This window comes from Leuciscus leuciscus (assembly GCF_965113295.1).
Source record: "Leuciscus leuciscus genome assembly, chromosome: 9".
Taxonomy (NCBI): domain Eukaryota; kingdom Metazoa; phylum Chordata; class Actinopteri; order Cypriniformes; family Leuciscidae; genus Leuciscus; species Leuciscus leuciscus.
In genome coordinates, this window is record NC_138733.1 from 32,218,939 (window position 1) to 32,237,261 (window position 18,323).

Below are 18,323 nucleotides of genomic sequence, written 5' to 3' on the forward strand. Positions count from 1 at the left end.
CTAAGCCAAAATAGAGCAGCCTAAAACCACAATAACAGGAACAGGGGTCTTTCAGAATGAGTTTATGGGTTACTATCATATTTACATTCACATCCTTATATGTTTATCTTCGTCTCTCATAAGACATCAAGCTTCAACTTGAGGTAAACGAGGAAAATTAAAAATGGCTAGAGGGCCTAGACTTGGTCCCTGAGGCACTCCATGTGGCTTTCAGATAAGGCTTCAACGCTGGCCCAGCATTTCCTTAAGAACACAACTGGGGTCTTTTATCTGCACACCAAGCGCCTCGACAGTCAGCCCGAGACCACTCGTAAATCAAGCAGGGCTGGCAAAACTGCAAACTGACTTTGAGTCCTCTCAGCCTTGGCAAGAGTGTGGCAGCATTCCTTTCATGCAGAGCCCTTAGTTTGAATAATGTAACCAGGATTTATACACAGGTTTGAACAGGTTTTTGTTTTCAAGTTCAAGGTTTGAGCATTTCAGCATTTCTTTCCTCATCTAATATCAACACTCAATACTTGGATGGTCCACCTAACTAAGTAATAAACAAAATAAGAAATGAGGTGAATTATCACCAAAATAGAAGCACAATATTTGTTTTGTTTTCTATAAACAAAACAAGAAACACTTTCAATTATTATTAATGTCAAAAACAGTTGTACCGTTTAATTTTTTAGTGTAAACCGTGATACGTTTTAGATTTTTTTGATGAATATAAAGTTCAAAAGAACAGCATTCATTAGAATATATTCGTGAAATGTCTTAGCACAAATTTTTGGCCAATTTAATGCATCCTTGCTAAATAAAAGAATAATTAATTTGAAAAAAACCTGACCCCTATACAGACCCTTTCCAAAAAATTTGAATATCATGGAAAAGTTTATTGTTTCCATAATTCCATTCAAAACGTTAAACTTCCATAGATTATAGATTCAGGGCCCACAACTTAAACGATTTCAAGTATTTAGTTGTTTATTTGTACATAATTTGGGCTTCCAGCTCATAAAACCCACGAAAACAGGATTTAAAAAAAATAGAATATTACATGAAATCACACAGTAATTACACAGTAATACCATGGTCATTGAACCAGGTTTTGGTTATTTTGGCAGTGTGGGCAGGTGCAAATCCTGCTGGTAAATGAAGTCAGCATCTCCATAAAGCTTGTCTGCTGAAGGAAGCATGAAGTGCTCTGAAAATGTCCTGATAGACGCTGCGTTGACTCTGGATTTAATAAAGCACAGTGGACCAAAGTCCTCTTTTCTGATGAGAGCAAATTTTGCATCTCATTTGGAAACCAAGGTCCCAGAGTCTGGAGGAAGAATGGAGAGGCACACAATCCAAGATGCTTGAAGTCCAGTGTGAAGTTTCCACAGTCTGTGTTGGTTTGGCGAGCCATGTCATCGGCTGGTGTTGGTCCACTGTGCTGTCCACTCAACGCAGACGTCTACCAGGACATTTTCAGAGCACTTCATGCTTCCTTCAGCAGACAAGCTTTATGGAGATGCTGACTTCATTTTCCAGCAGGGTTTGCACCTGCCCACACTGCCAAAATAACCAAAACCTGGTTCAATGACCATGGTATTACTGTGTAATTACTGTGTGATTTCATGTAATATTCAATTTTTTTGAAATCCTGTTTTCGTGGGTTTTATGAGCTGGAAGCCCAAATTATGTACAAATAAACAACTAAATACTTGAAATAGTTTAAGTTGTGGGCCCTGAATCTATAATCTATGGAAGTTTAACGTTTTGAATGGAATTATGGAAATAAAATAAACTTTTCCATGATATTCAAATTTTTTGGAAAGGGTCTGTATATAATATATAGGCAAAATGTATCTACTGTAAAAGGCATAAAATAATGTACAGTTACTGTTCAGTACAACACACACCAGCTCCACTTTGTGGTCCAGATCATATAAGAAAAAACAAACAAACAACTAAATATTAATAATATGCCCCATAAAACAAAATATGCTGCAGTATGCTGCATAAAGTAATTTCAACCTAAGAATGACAGTATATCAGTGACCTCACAATAATACTATGAACTCTACAGTAACGTGAGAAAGTGTTTTGCATTCTGTCAGCCAATGACAGGGTTTCCTTTCAAGATGTGGGGAGGATGAACTTATCATTGGAACATATCTTCACCAGGTTGTAGGCAGCGGTTATTTCCGCATGGTGAAAATCTAATCTTATTTACGTCTTTAGAAGCTCATCAATTTCCCTGCAACAGCAAAACCTGCAACAGCTTCCATCTGCACATTCTGGATTCCACCTAGTGGTCATGAAAAGAGACACACTTTATCTACAACCTTCTTGGCCAAATTAAAAAAAAAGTGTGCCAGGATTAGTAAGTGGATTCAGATGTGTTTCTACAGCTGTTGTTTTTTTAAGTGAGAGTAAAGACTTTGTTTCACAAATATATTCTAATAAATGCTATTCTTTTGAACTTTATATTCATAAAAAAAATCTAATCAAATCAAAACAGTGGGGAAAAAAGAGGCTAAACGTCACTTCACAATGAAATATAATATGGAGCCTTTTCAGGTTAATTTTATTTAATTTATAATTAAATATAATAAATAATTATGACATTATTTTCATGTGCTCGGATTGTTTTAACTATACATATTCATATATATCTGTTCTTGACTCTTGACAGGTGAGATTCATATGCTTCTCTTTATTGTTTATTTAGTATTTAGTCGCTTAACTTATCATAAATGCATTTTTGAGAATGAGACATTGATTGATTTCTGATATTAAACAAAAATGTGTTACCATGGACACCTTCATTGTTACGTGTTACAAATGAGATGTTGACCTGCTGGCTCATAAAAACAGCACAGTATGACATCACTCAACACGTTTGATCCCACGTGAAAGTACAGTCTTTTTTTATATATGAAAGGCGGTTCTGTCTTAAGAATAACCTACAACAGGCTCTTGGAATTAGAAATCACTTACTGTTATATTTTCGTGACAGTCTTATGTCTTTTATGTCAGAATCTTCAAAATCGAATACAAATATTTTTTTTTTTACATGTACAGTACAAAAACACACTTGAGTTGCTAGTGTTCCTCCACCATCTTCTCTAGTTCATTTATCCAGTCATACGGACACTCCTCTTCAAAATCCCTGCAGTCAGGAGAGTAATGTGAGGTTTATAGGAAATAATGGAGATATGAGACAGTACTGAGAGAGGGAAAACAGGAGAAACTCACGTGTCTTCATCATCTGAGCGCGGCTCCAGTCGACTGAAGTCTGTGATCGTCTCCTCAGGGCCGTCCACTTTGTCTCCAGGCTCTGGGCTTAAAGAACCTGCTGACAAAATGTGTTACACTTTAACTTTTAAAGTTAACTAATACAGCATTAGAGCAAATTTCTAACTTATTTTTAAATACTTTGAATAATATAAAAAGAAATAGAAAATGGAACAATAAATAGACAATAAAAAGTTTTATTTTTATTTATTATTTTGTTTGAAAAGTGAGCTTTGGCTACAGTATCTTTCTTTAAAATGAATGTTGCTTGCTTTGATATTTTGTGTCTGATGCATTGAAATAAAATACTACTTTCTCTACTCCACGTTGCTGTAGATGTTATCAGATTCACATTTAGGTCACTATGAAATTGACTCACAAAAAACATTTTGGGATTTTACTAAGACAGTGTAGGTAGACAATATCTGACCACATTGCATGCATGCAAGCTTAATGCACTTTAGTCTTTCCTGGCATGATATGTCAAAAGATAAAAGATAATATTTATCTACAATATCAAACACCTACAGGGAGTGAAATGGGAGCGTAGGCCGCAAATTAAAATGTCAGACAGAAATGAAAAACAATAAAATGTGCTTTTTAAAAAGGGTAAACACTGATTTTCTCAAAGGTTTTGGGTCAGTTAGATTTTTTTTTTTAAAAGACATAAATAAATTCATACTTTTATTCAATAAGCACATTTCAATTGATATAGAATTTTACCATTTTAACTTTTACAATGTTACAAAAAAATCTATTTCAAATAAATGCTGTTCTTTTGAGCTTTCTTTTTATCCAAGAATCCTGAAAGAATTTCAGAAGAAAGACTTTTAAAAAAAAATAAATTAGCATATTAGAATGATTTCTGAAGGATCATGTGACACTGAACACTGAATTAATGATGCAAAAAATTCAGTTTTGATCACAGGAATAAATTACATTTTAAAATATATTACAATAGAAATAGTTATTTTAAATAGTTATATTATTTTCACAATTTTGTGTTTTTTACTGTATTTTACTGTAGTCTTTTACTGTATTTTACTGTATCATGCAGCCATGATGAGCAGAAGACACTTATTTCAAAAAGGTAAAAAAAAACGTCACCTACCCTAAACTTTTGGTCATATGCAGCATAAAATGTTATGTCAGAAATTTAAGTATAAATAAAATTAAAAGTGTTTTTTTTCTAGTCATCTGTGCAAATATTACCAATTTCAAAACTAATGGCAGATTAAATTGAGATTAAAGTGAGGTTTACAATAAAGGTCTTCATTTGTGTAGATCATCGGTTCCCAACAGGGGGGTCGCGGCCCACAAGGGGGCCTCAGCGAGCTCTGTGGGGGGTCGCGTCATATTTTGAAAAGTTTTGAGTAATTTGCATTAAATAAAAGTCCTTAACTTTTTTCTGTTCAAAATTTATATAATGAGCGAGTTCATCATGAAACCATTTTCCAAACCGTGTTTTTGTCTTAACCTGAATCACTATGGTACACCTATAATCAGGGTTTCTGCAGGGTTTGGTCAGTCAAATTTAAGACTTTTTAAGACCTTTTTATGACCATTATGATTGAAATTTATGACCTACACGAATTACGAAAAATCATTAAAATTCCTTTCAAAAGTTTTTTTTTTTAATTGACTTTCATTGAAAGTAACAAGATGTATTATTTAAATGCCTAAAGACAGCTCCAACGCCTTCTTACCCAGTGTGCAATATGCTTGATACTGATTATTTGCAACAGGCTTGAGCCAACTACTAAACACACCATCTTTGAGCCATGGCTCGTTAAATGTACACTTTCACATTGTGATAGACCGGGAGATTTCAGTTAGGGCTGTGCAATATGGCCAAAAACAATTATCACGATAATTGTTTTATATTAGTCAATATCGATAATTATCACGATAAATGTCAAATCTTTATTTCTTTCAAGTTTAAAGGCAGACTGTTACTTCTAAGTGAAAGTTGTAGAAACCAGAGCTTTAATTGTGGTTTTAAACTAACTTTACTCTTTATTGTCAGAAAATATAATGACAAACACTTGCTAAAACAGGTGAACATTTCACAAATCTGAGGTAGGACATTCAAACATTTGTCATTTGTCCTTAACAAAATAAATATCTTTATTGGGAAAATAATTACTTAGTTTCTGCATGTGCTAATAGGGGCCAAGTCTTGAAACAGGTTTGTGTTGCCTAACTTTGATGGCACATATCTTCAGGAAATGTATGAAAAACAGTAGCCTAAATACATTATTAAATACTGTAAATATTCCATTAGTCCTTTAATACATTATCAGCACTAATAATATAATAAAATTCAATATGTATATCCCACATGGTGCAGTTAATATTACTAGGCTAACGTTACAGTAAATCCATGATAAATGATGGGAGATTGTAGACGGAAAAGCCTTCAGACTGTATCGTTGTGCAGAGTTTCTCCTGTTGGTCAGCGCTGTTTAATCTGCCTTTAAACTGGTTTAAATCACTGAGACAGTGTGTTCTTCGCTGAATTCAAGCACTTCTCACTGGATCTTGTGACCGAGACCGATCAGAGTAAACGCATCAGTTCTATTGAGCTCGCGCTGCGCTGCCGTTTGGACTTGGAGCCGAGCGGGTAAATGGTTCGTGTGGCGCGCGTTTCAAATGAGCGTTCCGCTTTTGGCGCATTTAACCTGTGCATTTAACATTATGCCGCCAGCGCATTTTCAGGGGGAAAAAGCAATGGTAGAACCAACGAATGAACGAGCATATCAATTTAAGACGTGGCTAAATGAAATTTATGACCTTGTATGGAAAATCCGGACGTTTTTATGACTTTTTATGGCCTAAAATTCAGATTATTAAATTTAAGACGTTTTATGACTTTTTATGACTCCGCGGAAACCCTGTATAATAAGTGATTACATTGGGACTATTTTACCCTGGTTCGGATCGCTGCCGCTGCGGAGTAGCCCAGTACCTGCGTGACTCGTCATAGACGCACACAGAGAGAGAAGTAGTTCCGGCTACAATGTTCTTCCGAAAGACGCATTATTCTGTTAATAAACGCATGTTTGTTATCGCTCACTATAGCGCCAAAAGCCTAAAAAATAAAGCCTCACATTGATAAAGCCTCACAAATAACATGCAAATATTGAGGCCCCAGACACCAGTCATTTAGTAATAGCCTATATTCATTCTTTTTTTACCTACACACAAGTGTGAATACTGATATTTTTGTTATTGCATTCAAAATAGGGCAAATTTATAGGCTACTCCTAGGCTTACATTTTTAAATTACAAAGGGCCTACTAATGTTTTTGTTATTGTATTTTCAATATTATAGGCTATTATTTGTACATAAACATATCTGTTTATAGTAAACATACCGTTTGTTTGACAACTACATATTTTGTCATCCTTGCTGCAAGCTTACAAGAGCGAAAATATCATTAAATGTGAAGGGGGGCCCTAAAATATTTTCTTGGGAAAAAGGGGGTCTCAGACAAAAAAAGGTTGGGAACCACTGGTGTAGATAATATGATTTTGTGTAGCGCACACTTTCTAAAAGGTAATAGTCAAGGGTCTGTTTGTATGTAATTCCCTAAAGGCCCCGACATAAGTTCACGGCCCTCCAGTCAAGTAAAGTCACTTTATATGATTGATAGTTTAAAAGCAAACAGTGTCAGTGTCTCTTTTAATTAGAATTACAGCTATATTATGTACTATAAAGTGGCTCTCCAGTGTTTGTTTTTACTAGCGGACGTCTGATCTCAACGGAAGAAATGAACCGGAGAAGATTTCCACGTCTAAGAAGGCGGAGCCTCAGAGGCACACCCACCTATTACATCATCACCACTGACCAATGGTAGTTCAAAGGTGTTTACCAGCCGAAAGTTCGCTTTGGGAAGCCGTTTCGAACTCCTGAAACTAACAAAAAATTAACTTAGTTTGGGCCTGAATTTGTTCAGAATGACGTCACACCAGTTCGTTCTTCGATATCGCTTATAGTATATCGGGGCCTTTCGTCAGATGTTCACTCCACTGTTATTAATGTAATAAACTCTTGTTCCCTGATGTATGTGATGTGAGCAGACTGACCGTCTCTGTGTATAGTGTACGTCTCAAAACCATAGCAGAGCTGTGCTTTCTCCAGAACGCTCAGGAGTCTCTCCGGTGGATCTTTGTCCCATTGTTTCCTCACTCGTCTCTGCTGGGTCTCCACACTCTCGGCCCCTGTGACACAATCAGAGGATGCAAGAACTGACACTATTCACACGTACAGTACAAGCGCTACCCTGAGCTACTAACCACCATTTTATCAATGATGGAGATTTAGCTTATGTTTAGCAGGAATTAAATTCATATTCACTTTGACTATTCCATACATAGACAAAAAGGAATTGTGGTGGTAAGATTGCACAGTGATGGAATCATACGGTAAAACCTTGCTGCTAAATGACTCCCATATTCATATACCGTGATATTTACATGGCACTCCAAGGTTTTCAGAAAAAGTACTATGGTACATGAACAAAAAACACTGTAATGTCATGTGTTGCTGTACCTGAAATGAGGTCAGGCCGTTCTGCAGTGTCCATGCTACCAGTGGAAATGATGTCAGCATTTCCCAGGACCCCCAGCACTGTATTACACGATCCGACTGCCCACCTCTTACGAGAAGCTGGGTCATCACTGCTGTTGTTTTCCATACGGGACTGTCCTACTTGCAAAGCTCCTGACCATAAATGAATACGTTAGTTAAACAGTTAGGTTGATTCACTACAGGTGAAGTTTGAACTAAAATTAGGAATATTAACTTGCAGCAAGTGTACCTTCAGTGGTAGATGTGGTCAATAAACTCTTCTGGCCTAAAAACATGGCCACTTTCTCTCCTTCCTCTTTTCTCCAATGGCGTGTTCGTTCTCCCACCAGTTCCTTTTTCTGCGCAGCAAAAAGAAGAGAGGAAATAAGAGCTGCTGTAAATTATCATCAAAGTAATTTAAGTAATGTGATAAAGAAAAGAAAAAGCTCAAATCTAGTTTATCTATGTGTTTAATGTAGTTTTGAAAAGTTCTGATGTCATGCGGTCTAACCATGATTAAAGTAATAACATATTTTCCTTACACCTTCAATACATGCAAATTTAGGTACACATTTTAATCATTATTTCCAAAGATGTTTAAATATATATATTTTTTGTATTATTAATTCTTAAATATCATCAGGTTTTTAGGGAGCTGCACCAAAGACACATTACCTGAACTGACCTAATCAAAAGGTAAAAGGTCAAATTATTTGATATTATTTAAATCACATTCTCTCTGAGTATGACTTATATATACACTTATTCTGAAGTAATTACTTTGCGACCGGTGTTGGGGAAAGTTACTTTTAAAAGTAATGAGTTACAATATTGTGTTACTCCCTAAAAAGGCAATTGTGTTACTTAGTTACTTTTTCTGGAAAGTAATGTTACATTACTTTTGCATTACTTTTACTCACCTTTTATGTTTTCAACTATAAATACAGACAAAATTGAGCATCGTGTCATTGACCTGTAATACAGTTCTTAGTCAAAAACTTTCAATCAAAATTATGATCTAATGAAAATGATGAATGAAATCACATACTTGCCACCAGTATTCTTTTACCACTCATTTATCTATTGACTTGGATCTATTTATATTCTTACTTTATGGAGCTTATAATATGACAAAATGATTTGAATTTGAATTGTGTAAATTTGAATTATTTGCAAGTGTAATCTAACTAAATTGAATTTTAGGTGGTAGTTTAAATAGTTCTGAATTTGATTTTTTTTAAACGAATATTGAACGTTTGAAATTTAACAAATTGAAATGTTTTTATGGCTGAATTTTATAGACATGTATTTTCAAACAGCTAGTTTTTTTGTTCTGAATTCGTATAGTGCAAATATTCAGTTAAAAAAAATACAGATTCAAGTTTTCAAGATGAAGAAATTCTGAACTTCAAATTCAGTTTTCTAAAATTCAAGTTCAAAAATTCAAGTTCAAAAATTCAGATCTTACAGAAAGTAGGTCACAGGTCATCCACAGGGAAGAGTAAAGGATCTCAGATAAGTCGAACAGAGCATTTTGGCTGCACTGCAGTAGTTTTCTGCCGCAAACGCGGTGGTGGTTCAAGAGAATCCGTGTATCTTTCGTTCAGTTGTTTTTTTATTTAATATTAAGAGTAGAAAGATGAGAAAACAGCTTGAGTATTAGATTTCTTCTAATATTCTAGTAATAATAGTCCGCTGTTGCACGGAGCTTACAAAACGCGTGTATTGCAACTATAGGCTACATTTAATTTTCTCATCAAACAACTAGACTAACGAATGGCTCGGCACAACAGAAGAGCTTAGACAGGGCTTTATCTCTGTGTAGACCAGCAGTTGGTCTGAATTTGCTATAACCTATAGCCTATTTTCTCGACTGTATAGGCTAAGTCACGTTTTATCATGAAACACGCTGTGATTTATTCCAAAGTGACTCAGGCATATATAATGCATTTAACGTTAAATAATCTAAATGTTGACTTTCAAAAGTAGGCGCGCCAAGAAGGCTATTCTCTGTATTTTGGTTCATTTTTGGTGAGCGCCAGAAAGATCTAAAGAGACCGAGACGCGCTAAAGCAGCGCATCATGTTGTTTTATTTATTTTTCAATGGCATGATATTTTGTAGTCATTTTTAATGTACACAAATAAAAATATACATTTGACTGTTTCAGATGATATCATATTATCTGTATGACTAAATAACAGAGTATTAAGTTATTTCCCAGCAGTGGAACAAATCCAAGTGATGGCGCTCGCGCATCGCGCTCTCACACAGCATAGTATCAGTTCTGGCGTTGCTTCATATCGCAGACTGTTCATTATCAAAATGAAACACAGTCAACCAAACATATAAAAAGTTATTCTGCATAATTTAATTGGTCTGTTGTACAATATAAAGGGCAAGCTGTGCCGCACACAGTCCTACTCCAAACATTTCCCTTGCTGTGAAGACGCTGATTTAGCCTATAGGCCTACGTGTATTTTGGGACTCGACTGAAGTATGACGCCTTCTTTATATTAATAGTTAGCATCCACATGTTACATTGCAATGAAAACTTTTGACTGAATGAGAGATGCGCGACCGTTTCGATTTAAATAAATTTGTTTAGGCTTGGCGTTTATAAAGGGCACAAAATAGGCTATTTTTATAGTCTGTAGCCTATATATTATTTTATTATAGCCTACATACTTATTTTTCATTCTTGTTGTTTTCTGCATTAATTTGTCATAAGGGAAAGTAAAATAGGCAACACATAGCCTACATGTTAATAGTGTTTATCATGTAAATGTTGTATTTTATTTACAGGTCTTTTACACTATTGATGAATAGGCTATATAAAAAAAAAAAAAAAAAAAAATGATGACGCCTTTCTCTCTCAACATGATCCAGTGTGACTTGCACTCATGTGCATGCGACTTATTTTCTGGCAAATACGGTCAGTTAAAAAATGTTGCTGTATTATTACAAAATGCATAGAGTGGAGACCATTTGGGCAAAAAACCCACCCACATTTGGGCTTAATCACTGTTATTATTAGGAAATGTATTTAGGTGTAGACAAAATCAGTTATGTTTATTTATAAATATGAACGTACCTCGCATTTCCCGGACACTAGCCGTTAGTCTACTTCTTTGGCCTATTTTAAAATCTGTGTGGAAAAGCTGCGGAGCGAGGAGAGAACGCACAATGGCTTTGCTTTGGAAGTTTTTTTTTTTTGTTTGTTTGTTTTTTGAAAGTTTAGTTGCCAGAGAAAATAACACACCGTTTTGTTTAACATCAATTGATACTCAATATTAATTAAATAAATAAATATAATGTCAGAGAATGCACAAAGCGCATCCTTTTGAGATGTAAATTATAATACATTTTAATAAAACACACAAGGCCTACATCATAAAACTCAGAAGATTATGTATTTTAATATATTATATTATAATACAAATAAAAAGGCGTCATACTTCAGTCGAGTCCCAAAATACACGTATAGGCTAAATCAGCGTCTTTACAGCAAGGGAAATGTTTGGAATAACAAGTAGGACTGTGTGCGGCACAGCTTGCCCTTCATATTGTACAACAGACCAATTCAATTATGCAGAATAACTTTTTATATGTTTGGTTGACTGTGTTTCATTTTGATAATGAGCAGTCTGCGATATGAAGCAACGCCAGAACTGATATCCTACTATGTTGTGTGAGAGCGCGAAGCACGAGCGCCATCACTTGGATTTGTTCCACTGCTGGGAAATAACTTAGTCATACAGATGATATGACATCATCCGAAACAGTCAAATGTATATTTTTATTTGTGTACATTAAAAATGACTACAAAATATCATCCCATTGAAAAATAAATAAAACAACATGATGCGCTGCTTTAGCGCGTCTCGGTCTCTTTAGATCTTTCTGGCGCTCACCAAAAATGAACCAAAATACAGAGAATAGCCTTCTTGGCGCGCCTACTTTTGAAAGTCAACATTTAGATTATTTAACGTTAAATGCATTATATATGCCTGAGTCACTTTGGAATAAATCACAGCGTGTTTCATGATAAAACGTGACTTAGCCTATACAGTCGAGAAAATAGGCAAATTCAGACCAACTGCTGGTCTACACAGAGATAAAGCCCTGTCTAAGCTCTTCTGTTGTGCCGAGCCATTCGTTAGTCTAGTTGTTTGATGAGAAAATTAAATGTAGCCTATAGTTGCAATACACGCGTTTTGTAAGCTCCGTGCAACAGCGGACTATTATTACTAGAATATTAGAAGAAATCTAATACTCAAGCTGTTTTCTCATCTTTCTACTCTTAATATTAAATAAAAAAACGACTGAACGAAAGATACACGGATTCTCTTGAACCACCACCGCGTTTGCGGCAGAAAACTACTGCAGTGCAGCCAAAATGCTCTGTTCGACTTATCTGAGATCCTTTACTCTTCCCTGTGGATGACCTGTGACCTACTTTCTGTAAGATCTGAATTTTTGAACTTGAATTTTTGAACTTGAATTTTAGAAAACTGAATTTGAAGTTCCGAATTTCTTCATCTTGAAAACTTGAATCTGTATTTTTTTAAACTGAATATTTGCACTATACGAATTCAGAACAAAAAAACTAGCTTTTTGAAAATACATGTCTATAAAATTCAGCCATAAAAACATTTCAATTTGTTAAATTTCAAACGTTCAATATTCGTTTGAAAAAAATCAAATTCAGAACTATTTAAACTACCACCTAAAATTCAATTTAGTTAGATTACACTTGCAAATAATTCAAATTTACACAATTCAAATTCAAATCATTTTGTCATATTATAAGCTCCATATTACTTATGCACTTTAATGATCACAACAGTTTTTTAAATCTTGACTTCTATCTTGATTTATAGTTTTTATTTTGTCTATAAATTATTGAATTTAAATCAAGCAAATTTTTTGTTTGATTTGTTTTTATAAGCTGCTGACTGGATTGAGACATACAGAAATTGGTTGTAATTTTGTTACATTGACTATAGACCTTATGTAGCCCCGCCCCTTTTCAGCGCTGCGCTCACTGTCTTTTGACTTCCGGTCTGTATTTTCACAGCGATTTTGCGTATTTATGAATGAAAGTCTCGTTTTAAAATCTTCCCGGTCGACTGACATTTGTTAAGACATCTGCTTTAAACATTACAATCCTCATGATAACTTTCATTAACTTTACATTAAGTAAATCAAATTCAAAAGCTAATTACTCCTGGACAGCAGAGCCATAGAAATATACAGAGCGACTGCAAAAACGGAAGTTAAAAGACAATATTCTAAAGATGGCTGCGCCCTCGTTTCTCTGGCGCATAAGGTCTATTAAAGTAAAAGACATCGTTAAAATAGTCCAAGTGACTACAGTGGCTCAACCTTAAGTTTATCAAGTGACGAGAATACTTTTGTGCGCAAAAAACAAACAAAAATAACGACTTTATTCAACTATTCATTTTCTTCTGTGTGCCTCTGAGTGAGTTCAAGTAGTGTAACAGCGCAGCGCTTCTGGGTTGTATGTCAGAACGTAGGCTCACTATTGGCCGACGCTGGTCATGTGTGTGATGCTGGCCAATAGTGAGCCTATGTTCTGACGTACAACCCAGAAGCGCTGCGCTGTTACACTACGTGTTACACAAAAAGTATTCTCGTCGCTTGACAAACTTAAGGTTGAGCCACTCACTTGGACTATTTTAACGATGTCTTTACTAACTTTTCTGGGCCGGCAGAAGCAATTACCTAGCAGCCTATGAAGGAGTGATCCAGCTCTCAGATTTCATCAAAAATATCTTAATTTGTGTTCCGAAGATGAACGAAAGTCTTACGGGGTTGGAACAACATGAGGGTGAGTAATTACTGACAGAATTTTCATTTTTGGGTGAACAAACCCCATACCTCTGGCGTCAGGTGTTTCTGCAGCAGTCGGGACGCGCGGTGAGAGCTGAGGATTGTGTGTACTGAGGGTCTGTCTCTGGGATTAGTCTTGAACATGTGTTTGATGAGGTAGTGTAGATCATAGGGGAAGTGACCGGGTAAAGGTGCGTACGTCCCTCGACACACCTTCAAAATCAGACTCTTCCAGCTACGAGCCTGAAACTGATGAAGGGACGGGTCACAGTAAATGATTACATGGAAATGTTAGGGTAAGTTCCTTAATAATCGAAAACACACTGTAGAAGTGCAACTCTATACACCGTCTGATGCATAAAGTCATTGCAACTATGCAATTTGAGAATGTCAAGAGGAAAATACCGGGTGATGGAGGGTGCAAAGTTCATACAAGACACAGCCAAGAGACCAGACGTCACTGTAATATACACGCATATTAGTCCAAATGTAGTTTCAAATGTAAAGCTGGTGGGAATTATTATCAGGAAAGTTGTACCTTTTATTATTGTAAGGTTTGTTGTCCCATATCTCTGGAGACACATAATATGGAGTACCCACATAGGTCTGAGCGAATGCTTTTGCACTGCAGAAATACATATCAAATCAGTGCATATCAAAACCTGTCACTCACATGGCTGTGTTCTTGCACTGAATTGTAAACGAATGACACACATTTGGCTGAATACCTGTTAAGAGTACAAGCCGAACCAAAATCCCCCACCTTCACAGTTCCACTGTCTGTCAAGAAAATGTTCTGCAATGGAAATGGGAAAGAAACTAGCATTGACTTTCAGGCATGCATCATTAATCCATTAATGAATCTTCTACTTAAATCACAACTTCCATTCTTTAGACTGTAATTTTGATCTGAAAACACTGGCCTACAAAAGCCAATCACAGTACTGTAACTAAAACCAGGTCTCAGGTCTTGTAGATGTTAAGTCTTTTTGATTTATTTAACTAAAACCAGGTCTCAGGTCTTGTAGATGTTAAGTCTTTTTGATTTATTTATCCAAAACATTGAAGTTTTTGCCATTGGCTTTGATTGACTTTGATTTGGCAGACATAAGTTTTTTAAAATGTATTATTATTATTATTTTTATTAATTAGCAGTGTACTGTAGACATAAAAATTTTTTCTAAGTTATAATCAGTGTTAGAGTAACACATTACCAGTAATGCGAGTTATGTAATCAGATTACTTTTTTGAAGTAACTAGCTAAAATTACTTTTAAATTTACAACAAAAGGTCTGAGTTACTTTTTCAAATAAGTAACACAAGTTACTTGGTTTTCTCATGTATTGACTGACAGCTCTCCATGTTGAGAGAAAACATGAGTAAGTGCAGAGGCGTTGTGTGCGAACATGATGATTATTGTAGTTCTAGACTAAAGTGAACATGCATTTACTCATCTCACTTGCACAAAAACACTTTCAGTATTCCTCAAAATTGATTAAATCTGTGAACTTTCATTCTTCTGTGATCCAGAATGTCAGCACAGCTGAAATGATTGCTTGAGTGGCGCCCTCTACTGTACAGGAGTCAATTTGCATTTCCTTCCTTATTCAGTTCACTTTTGATGTGAAAGGGCCTGTACATTGGCCAAAAATATAACTTTTTTTGTAATTAAACTAATTAAAAAATTGTAATTTAAAAAGCAAACAAGCAAGCCCAGCTCAGGTGAGGAAAAAGAAACGGAAAAATAATGTAACGCATTACTTTCCATAAAAAGTAACTAAGTAATGCAATTAGTAACTTTTTAGGGAGTAATGCAAAATTGTAACGCATTACTTTTAAAAGTAGCTTTATAACACTGGTTTTAATAATAAAAGATGATAATATGTTTTTTTTTTCAAGAATTTAATTCTTGTAGTGAATTGTGACATCAGGACAGTTGTATCACCCTGACATTTTTTACTTTTTATGCCCTAATAAATAAATAAAAAATAAGAATGAATTTTAATTCAGAAATTAAAAACATGCTCATCATAAAAGATGATCTCAAGTTATTGTATGTATAAACTGTATTTTTGATAAAATAATAGATCCAGACCAAAAATGAGAGTCATGTCATTGACCCCATATATATTTTTTAAAGTTTTAGTCAGAATAATCTATTGAAAATGATGGAAAAATAATAATCTGATGATCACAATTTCCTCCTGAATCTCATATTGATGTGGTTGGTGTTATTACAGTACTGTGTTTTGACTTTGAATAGTTGTGGCTGAAAGCTTAATGTACAAAAAGTATAAATACTACACTTTAGGCTTCCTTTCTTTGTACTCTATTTGTTTTGTAAAATAAATAATAAATAAAAACTTTGAAAATGTTACCAGACACAAAGTGACACGCACCTTTGATTTTAAGTCCCTGTGAAGTACTCTCTTGTCGTGAATGTGTTTGGTGCCTAGACACATCTGTGTAAACCACTTCAGGATCTACAACCGAGAGATGATATTAAAACAAAACAAAACACACATTTCCTAATTATTCTTAATCATTTAAAATCTACTATCAAGTTCAAGTAAGTACTCATTCCAAAAAAACAAAAACAAAAAGACATATTCTACTTACAACTGTAGCACAATTATATCATATTTTTTGGTATTTCTATGGTACTTTGAAGAAGTTTTCTCACCAAAAAATATATCTGGGTCATACTTTGCCCCAAATAAAAAATAAAGCAAATATATTTACAGAATATGTCCATTTTTATTTTATTTTATGCATTGTGACATTATTTTCAAGACACCTTTTCCCCACAAAACTCTCATTAGTGTAATGCATTTTTAGATTTATGAATTATTTTCGGTGATTGACAGCCTCACATTCTGCTCAAAACATTGTATTCATCCGCGCTTTGTCATGCCGAGGCACAACGCACGTAAAGTTGATATTTCCGCAAATAACTGCACTTGCAGATTTCAAACAGACAAAAAGGAAAAACTACTGACTGCAGCTTTGATTTTAAAGCAGTAAAAATACAACTATTATGTAAATACATTACAAATGAAATAACATTGCTGTTTCTTCTGCAGTTTACATTGCAGTAATGCGAATGGGGGAGGGGGTATGTGCTTAATTGTTATGGAAATAATATAAAAAATATGAATAGCAGTAAAATAGGATATACATATACATATATATATATATATATATATATATGTATATATATATATATATATATATATATATATATATATGTATATACCAATTCAATTATAACCAATTCTTGTGTTATAAACCCGACTACTTTAAAGAATTAATATGAGAAGGGTACTATCATATTTGCCATACCACGTCCTCAGAGAACAGAACATCTTTTTGTTGCCGTATCCTTTGAAGAAGATCTCCACCACTGCAGAACTCCATCACAATGTACAGATGACCATCAGCTAGAGAGAGAGAGAGAGAGAGAGAGAGAGAGAGAGAATGTGTTTTTTTTTTTACAGCCTTTGATATTGTGAAGTATATAAAACACTCTTGACAAACCTTCAAAAGAGTCTTTGAATGCCACAATGTTTGCATGCTTCATTCTGGACAGAAGCACTGCTTCTCTTCTGCTGTTCCTCATCCCAGTCTCAGCCTATAATACATGCATCATGTATTATTATACAACATCAACAACACAATACAGCACAGAACCTCTTTCATGCACGTAAAGACTGCATATTTTATTATTATTATTCCGATTTCATTACCTTTGGTAGTCGTATTTCCTTCATCACATAATTTTGTTTCCCTTCGTTTATTTGCTGAGCCAAGAGAGCTCGACCAAAAGATCCTTCGCCAATGACTCTCACCACTGAGTACTGATCCATAATATCAGCTTCAGACCATAGACAGAATAAACGCTGCTTACAGCTGTTGTTCTTCTTCCTTAAAGAAACACTACACAACTAAATATACTGCTGTTTTTATACACCTGCTCGAGCTTTATGCTAAAAAAAAACACACACACCAGACAATTGAATGGAAACTCTTCTTTCTGCATTTGCTTATTAGTTTTAACTAGTTTTTCGGGACAGGATAGTGGTCGTGTGCATGTACAGTACAGCACCATCAGTTTGTTTCAGGTACAGACTCGATAGTCTCACTTCCGTATTGTTACATGACGTCGCGATGATGTGTAGAGATTTAGAGTTTTTTTCTTTTCTTTTCTTTTTTTCTTCGTTTTTTTTCTATTTTTGGATGCGAGAAAACTATAACACCAGGTGCAATGCAATACATAAATAAATATATTTAAAAAATATAAAGAATAAGAAACATAAGAAACTGGGTTTTAATAAAATAATTGTTAACGTAATAAAAAATAATCTCACAGTATTGTTTGACTGGTTATGCCAATAACCATAATTATTAATAATAATAATTAATAATAATTTTCCTATTTAAATCTGTCTATTTGCAATTTTACTTTTCAATATCATTATTCGTTATTGTCACGTGGCACGCGTTTCTTTTCTCAGCGCTGGATGGCAGAATGGGTCAATCACTGATGTTTGCGACTGAGAAGGATTTCTCTTTATATGTTAAGTAGTAGGCTACCAGTAAATGTAATTGATAGATTTCAACGC

At 34.8% G+C, this 18,323-nt stretch overlaps 1 protein-coding gene across 2 annotated transcripts; it reads right to left on the reverse strand.

Moving 5' to 3' along the window:
• Nucleotides 1–2,978: 2,978 nt before the first annotated feature.
• nek3 (NIMA related kinase 3) lies at nucleotides 2,979–17,839 on the reverse strand. 2 transcript variants are annotated; one of them, XM_082180940.1, is made up of 13 exons: nucleotides 17,448–17,839; nucleotides 17,239–17,332; nucleotides 17,044–17,141; nucleotides 16,101–16,184; nucleotides 14,430–14,497; nucleotides 14,240–14,326; nucleotides 14,107–14,161; nucleotides 13,750–13,950; nucleotides 8,097–8,205; nucleotides 7,829–7,999; nucleotides 7,363–7,497; nucleotides 3,235–3,331; nucleotides 2,979–3,148 (listed from the first exon to the last, which is right to left on the reverse strand). In XM_082180940.1, exons 1-13 carry the CDS (start codon nucleotides 17,565–17,567, stop codon nucleotides 3,082–3,084), a joined length of 1,386 nt encoding a protein of 461 aa, XP_082037066.1. In that variant the 5' UTR covers nucleotides 17,568–17,839; the 3' UTR covers nucleotides 2,979–3,081. The 2 variants fall into 2 exon arrangements, with proteins under 2 accessions (XP_082037066.1, XP_082037065.1); XM_082180939.1 differs by having other exon boundaries at nucleotides 3,235–3,334.
• Nucleotides 17,840–18,323: the final 484 nt, after the last annotated feature.